At 58.5% G+C, this 7,379-nt stretch overlaps 1 protein-coding gene across 1 annotated transcript; it reads right to left on the reverse strand.

Annotated features, from left to right (window-relative positions):
- Positions 1–733: 733 nt before the first annotated feature.
- FZD9 (frizzled class receptor 9) lies at positions 734–2,967 on the reverse strand. Its single transcript, XM_023939007.2, has one exon. It carries the CDS (start codon positions 2,830–2,832, stop codon positions 1,078–1,080), a length of 1,755 nt encoding a protein of 584 aa, XP_023794775.2. The 5' UTR covers positions 2,833–2,967; the 3' UTR covers positions 734–1,077.
- Between the last annotated feature and the right edge of the window lie 4,412 nt (positions 2,968–7,379).

The raw sequence follows: 7,379 nt of genomic DNA on the forward strand, positions 1-7,379 counted from the left end.
ATCCCTGGAGACAGCCAGGCAAAACAGCCCCACCAAAACCCTGCAGCAACAAGCTGGCCCCTGCTTAGGATGCCTCAGGGAAAGGTGGGCAGTTCCCCTGCTCCGAGCCCCCGCGAGCCACTCTCCTGCCCTCCCTGTGCCCGCCAGCCCTGGCTCCCTCTGCCAGCACCACCAGCACCAGCTGAGGCTTCAATTTCCCTCCGGACAATGGGGAAGGTGATCTGGGATTGTAACCAGAGCAGGGGGATATGAGCTGCCCAGAAGTTTCTATTACCTGCATCTTGGGCTTCTGCAGGGGACATCAAAGCTGAGCCCTCTCTGTCCCAAGGTCCTGTGCCCCCAGCCCATCTCCCCAGCCCCTGGCCTTAAAGGGGGCCTCCCTGGCCCCTCTCAAAGCCCCTCAGCCTGGCACCGAGGCTCTGGCAGCTGATGGCACCAACACAAATCACCTTCAGAGCATGGAGTGGAAAAGATGATTCGTAAGTGTGACAGCACAGGAAAACCCTCCTCCTCCTCCTCTTCCTCCTCCTCCTTGCCAGGAGGCAGAACCAGCCCCAGGGAAGCCATGGAGGGGAACTGGATGGTGGCACCCATCATGCTCCTGCCAGAGGCAGAGGCAGCCTGTCATGGCCTGGCATGGCTTGGCCTGACATGAAAGCCCCCAGTCTGGGGTGGGGTCTCATGGGGGAGCTCTTGACCCCCTGGAAAGCCTGCAAACAGCACCAGGCTCGGATCAAATAACACATCCAGGGTTTATTGTTTTTCCATTCCTCACAGCTGATGATCAAAAAAAATTTAAAATAAATTACAGAATTAAATAAACATGGATGGATTTTTCCCCTCCCTGGCCCATCCCCACCATCCCCCAAAGAAAGCTTTAGAAGAGTCACTGGATTTGGCAACAGCAACAACAAAACAACCCCTAGGAAAAAGCAGCTACTTGTCAGTGAGTGGTGCGGGGGGGTCCTGCAGCCTTGCCCCCCTAAACCTGGAAGTGTCCCCCCTACCACCACACAGCCCTTGCCCTTGCCCCTTATCCATGAGGCCACTTCTCAGTGTGGGGGGCTGCCCCCCTCTCTAGACGTGAGTTGGGTTGTCCAGGTACGGGTCCGTCTTGGTCATGTGCAGCATGACTGTGGGGGCTTTGTAGTGGCAGTGTCCCCCACCACAGCTGACCCCGCTGCAGGGCTTGCCCCGCGTCCTCATGCCTAGCCGCCTGTTGCACAGGCTCTGCCAGGTCTGCAGTGTTTTAGAGCTCCACACCCACACCCCGCTGGTGATGCCCACTACCAGTGACATGAAGATCTTTAGCATGAAGACAGCCACAGTAGGCACAGAGGCCTCAAGGGAGCAGTTGGTGGCACGGCGGCCAGGCAGGCGCAGGCAGCCATGCTCCAGCGCCCGCAGCATCCAGTAATCCACGTTCAGCCGCTCGTAGAAGTAGCAGACAATGACACAGGTGGCTGGGACGGTGTAGAGGATGGAGAAGACCCCAATCTTCACCATGAGCTTCTCCAGCTTCTCCGTGTTGGTGCCACCTGTCTTCATGATCTTCCGGATGTGGAAGAGGGCAACGAAGCCAGTGAGGATGAAGGAAGTGCCGATGACCAGATAGCAGGAGAGGGGGATGAGGACAAAGCCGGTCAGGGCGCTGACATCCATGCTCCCCACGTAACACAGCCCCGTGAGCTCATCCCCCGCCACCTTCCGCATGGTGAGGATGACAATGGTCTTCATGGCTGGGATGCCCCAGGCGGCCATGTGGAAGTAGCTGCTGTGAGCCTCAATGGCCTCGTGTCCCCACTTCTTCCCAGCAGCCAGGAACCACGTGAGGGTGAGGACAACCCACCAGAGAGAGCTAGCCATGCCAAAATAGTAGAGGATGAGGAAGACAATGGTGCAGCCTGTGCTCTCCAGCCCCTCCTGTATGATGTAGAGTTCACCGTTCTCCCGGTCGCAAGCAATGTTCTCAGCCCCAGCCACAGAGCGGATGATGAAGGCCACAGAGTAGACGTTGTAGCACATGGAGAGGAAAATTATGGGTCTCTCAGGGTACTGGAAGCGGTGGGGGTCGAGCAGAAAAGTGAGGACAGTGAAAGCAGTGGAGACAAAGCAGAGGGTGGACCAGACAGCCATCCAGATGAAGGCGAAGTCCTTGTCTTCCCGGGACCAGTACACATCCACCCCGGGGGAGCACCTGGGTGCACATGAGAGGCTCTTCTCCACATACTGGAACTTTTCAGGGTTGTCACAGGCCCCCAGCCCATTGGGTCTCCGTCCCTCAGTAGCGGTCCCAGGTGGCCAAGGCCGGGGGGCCACGGGCAGCATCCCCTGTCCCTTGTGTGGCTCGGCAGTTGAGGCATTTTCAGGAGCCTCCATGCAGAGGGCATTAGGGTCGTTCTTGGTGGGCAACCTGCCACAGTCAAGTGACTCAGGCCAGCCGAAATTGAACTGTTCCATGATGGGGACACACTTGTGGCGGGCCTGCTCACACATGGGGCGGCAGGCGGGGATGCTGGCACTCACCTGATCGGTGCACATTGGTGCATAGAGGGAGCAGAGGAAAAAGCGCAGGTGAACATGGCAGCCGTACTCCACCAGTGGGGCGAACTCGTGCAGCTTCAGGGCGGCCTCACGCTGGCTCTCGTGCCCCAGGAGGTTGGGCATGCGGGTCAGGTTGTACCCGATTCCCCGGCACATCGGGATGTCCACGGGCTGGCACCGCGCCGCGCGCCCCCGCGGGCCCTCCAGTCCCGCCAGCTCCAATCCGCGACCGCCCACCCCAAAATGCCACAGCACCCACAGGGCCATCCGCAGCCGTGCCGCCGCCATCGCCCGCCGCCCGCACCGGCCCCGCGGCTGCTACAGCTCCGCCATCGCCCGGCCACGCTGCCCCAGCCGCCACGGGGCCGATCGCTGCAGTGCTGGAGGCGCCGCGCCGGGGCAGCCCCCGGCCCCGGCCCGCGCCATGCGGCGGCGGCCCCGCCGAGCGCCCCGCGCCGCCCCGCGCCCGCCGACACCGGCAGCGCTCGCTGAGCACTCCCGCCCCGCCCCGCCCCGCCCCGCCGGGCGTGTCCGGGAGGGGGCCGGACGGGACGGGGCGGGGCGAGGGGCGGGACCCAGGCGGGGAACCGGCACAGGGCTCCGCGCGGAGCTCTGAAGCTCTCGGGCACCGGGGATACGCGGGCGGCGGGAAAGCAGTCACAGACACACACACACACACACACACACACACACACACACACACACACACACACACACACAGACACACAGACACACACACACAGACACACACACACACACACAGACACACACACACACAGACACACACACACAGACACACACACAGACACACAGACACACACACACGCACACACACATACACACACGCACACACACAGACACACACACATACACACACAGACACACACACACACACACACAGAGACACACACACACACAGACACACACACACACACAGACACACACACACACACAGACACACACACACAGACACACACACACAGACACACACACACACAGACACACACACACAGACACACACAGACACACACACACACACAGACACACACACACACACACACACACACACACACGTGCACAACACAGTATATTTACACAGGTAGAGAGACACACGTGCGCGCTCTCGCACATGTTAATGAGCACGTGTCCACGTGCACACACACCTAACACACACAGACAGACATGCACACGCTGCCACACATTAATACACGCACGCACCTCTACATACAGGCATGTGCACACCCTAATGTGCACATGCCCACACACACGCACACACACTATCACATACTAAAACACACTAACACGCATACACACAATAATATGCACTAACACACAGAGACATATCTACACACTAATGTGCACATGCAAACACACATTAGCACGCATACCCATACCGTGTGCATGTCCATGTGTACACACACATACAGTCACATGCACATGCCCACGCACACACAAACAAGCACAAACACGCTAACACGTGCACACATACACGCACACACGTACACTAACATACACGTGCACATATACCCACAGTCGCACATATGCACATCCACACACTGCCAGCCAGGCCCTGCACACCCACAGAGGTGTGCACTAGCACGTATGTCCACACATACTGCTGGGCACAGGATCACATGTGACCTCATGGCTGCCCAGATCTGCCGGGTGCTGCCAGGCCCCCGTGTACTCGCAGCATACCTGAGCACAACATGCATGCATGCATGAGCAACATACCTGGGCACAACCCAGGGCTTGTTGTCTCTGGGGGAGGGACCCTCTTCCAGGGTGACGTTCCTCAGTTTGGGAACACAAACAGTCCCTTTGGTGCCACCATTGAGAACTGGGGAACTCAAAGTGCGTGTCACACGATGCCTGCCCCTAGGGCTGTGGAAGAGGTAGGACAGTGGAGACTCCGGGAAATGGCTCAGCTCTAGTTCCCACAGCACAGGCCAGGACAGTCGTGTCCCGGCTGAACGACAATTCAGGGCAGGTACAGGGCAGGGGACAGCAACGTCACTGTAGGGCCAGGGCAGCTCCTGGGAGATGACATAAGTCAGGGTGGTCAAACCAGGGCTGCCAGACCCCAAAATCCAATGTCCCACTCACAGGGTGACGAATTACATCCAAGGCACAGGGAGGTGTCACAAACACTCTAGGGGTGACAGCACCCCTGTGGACAGGCTGTCCTCACAAGGTCATCATTACAAGGTGCCATCAGTAGCCCCCAGCTCCTATGAACTGCCAATCCCAGGTCAGCCCAGGTTGCTCTGTGCTATCTCGAGCACCCCTTTTGGAGCAACTGATCCACCCCGGGGTGATTTAAGCAGGATCCCTTGAGTGTCCTGCGGGACACCCAACATCCAGTGCCTGGCTGGCACCAGGGGGCCCAGGCATTCCGCCATTCCCAGGCATCCCCACAGCCTTGTGATTTCTTTAGTAACAGCATAACAACCTGTCAGCACGGCCCCTAATCGCTGACACCCACTGTGCAGGATCCAGACATCCCAGTCCTGCACTATAGGGAAATTCCATGGGAGCTGCTTATCGGGTATGTAACGGAATGGGAGATAAGGCGTCTCTCTGGAATTTCACTCTAAAATGAGGTGTCTGCAAAATGGGCTCCAGGGCCCTGGGAAAAGGGTTATTGGGGGATATCTGGGATGCTGGGAGGGCTTTGTCACCTTGGCTACCAGCTCTGGGGTGTTCCAGAAATCACTGTCCCATGTGCCCAGTGACACGGAGCAGCTTCAGGAGGCTTTGTGTCATGGGTTATGGCCACATGGTCTAAGAAATGACTGTTTGGGGGTAGCTTGTGCTGTGATGCAGTCCTGGGGACAAATTGTCTTGCATGACTGAGCAGCAAAGTGATGGGAGGTGACATCCTCAGTGTGCTGGGACTTTTCCCTGGATCCCTCATCCCTGCACTCCCAGATCCAGGGCACGTGTCCTGTGTGAGGTGAAGGACCCAAGGCTGTCAGTGCCACCATTCCAGGGGACCCCAAACACAGCTCTGGCCACTGAGGCTTCCCTTCAGGTAATTGTTTGCTAAGGAAAGCTGGGAAGCATCACCTGGAAAACCTGAAATGTCTCAGTCTCAACCCTGGCTGGCCAGTGAGGGTCCTGGATGGATGGTTGAGCACAGGCAAGAGCTGGATGTGACCCGGGGCTCCTAGCCCCACCTTTTTAGTTCACCCCCATGGGTGCCCTCCACCAGGTCTATGAAAGATTAAAGGGGGGGCATAAATATATTTTAATTTAATTTTGCTTTATATAAAACTGTTGCTCTTGGCTTCTGTTAATGCAGCCTGGCCAAGGGCAACACAAGCATTTTTGGAGTCAAGGGGCTCCTTGTAGAGGTGTGTCTGCCCCTCACCTCTGCCCTGTGCCTTGGGTTACTCCTCCCTCACCTCAACCCCCTCAGGTATTCCACGAGGTCCTCAAGCCCTCTCTGAGCCTCAGGGACCTTTCTGGAGCTTCATCCCACCCTTGAGGTGGGCAGGGGGTAGCGGGAGGTACCATCAGCATCCCAAGCCTTGTCCTTGCATTGCCCCACTGCCTGTACCTCATGGAAGTGACCTGTCCCTGCCTGCGCGCACGCCTGGGGAACGCGGGGACGGCGGGGAGGGGGCACTACAGGAGTGGGGACATCCCGGCCACGCACAGAAGCCGACATTTCCAGCAGGTCTGGGAGCCCCACAGTAAAAACAAGAATCTCAGGTAGAGCAACACGGAGATTTACAGTCTTGGAAGTGGCCCTGCGCTGCGGATCCAAGATCAATAGCAGAAAGAAAGGGCTCTCAGAATTGCACAGGAATCCTGCCCGGGAAGCGGCCAGGCAGGCGAGCGGGACGGATCGCCGGAGACCGGGAGCCTGTGGTTCCTGGCAGAGCTTTGCCCCATTTCCTTTCTTCCCGTCAACAGCGCCTGAAACCTGTGCGAGAGCCTCGGCGAGGGGAGGGGATGGAGGGAAAAAGTCCTCTGGATGCCCCCCCCACCCCCCTCCAGCTACGGGGGGGCTGCAGCAGTGCCCCTCTGGGAGGGGGGAGGGTGTCTTTCTGGGGGGAAGGGCTTGGGGGGATCCCCTTGGCACCAGAGATGGGGACAGCCCTGGTGGGAGTCAGGGAGGGGGCAGTGGGGGTGTGGAGGAGGTGATGGAGCACAGGAGGGGGTGATGGAGCAAGAGAGGAGGCAATGGATATGGGGAGAGGGAGAGGAGAGAGGATGGGGAAATGGAACTGGGTGGATGATGGAATAGGAAAGAGAGCTATGGAGGTGGAGAGGGAACAGTAGAGAGAAGAGGGGGTGAAGAAGCTGTAGAGGGGGTCAACTGAGCCTGGGAGAGGGTGATGGAGCAGGGAAAGGAGTGATAAAGCTGGGCAAGGGAGGAGGTGAGTGATTCAGGGAGGAGGTAATAGAGCTGGGGAAGGGCAGTGAAGGCTGGGAGGTGTCAGTGGGGCAGGGGAAGGGGCAATATGACAGGGGATCAGAAGATGGAGTTGGGTAATGGGCAATGAGTTTGGTAAGGGGGTGGTGGAACTATGTCAGGACAGTGGGTGCTGCTCTGCCCAGCCTTGGCCAGGGCAGCAGGACTTATTGCAGGGAGGTGAGGGGCTCCATGCCAGCACTGTCCTTGCCTTTGCCTTGGGGATCCCCCAGATCCCCAGTGGCCCCAGTTCTCACCAGTGCCTGGCTCATAGAGAGGCTGTGGCTGGGGCAGGGAGAGGAATCCACCTTGCAAGGACAGGCTGTGTCCAGGGTGAGCGAGGGCTCCAGGCACTCCATGCCCTCCCTGCCAGCTTGGAGGTGGGAGATGGCACAGTCCTGCAGAGATCTGG

The sequence above is a fragment of the Cyanistes caeruleus genome, chromosome 21 (assembly GCF_971803275.1).
Source record: "Cyanistes caeruleus chromosome 21, bCyaCae1.hap1.1, whole genome shotgun sequence".
Classification (NCBI taxonomy): domain Eukaryota; kingdom Metazoa; phylum Chordata; class Aves; order Passeriformes; family Paridae; genus Cyanistes; species Cyanistes caeruleus.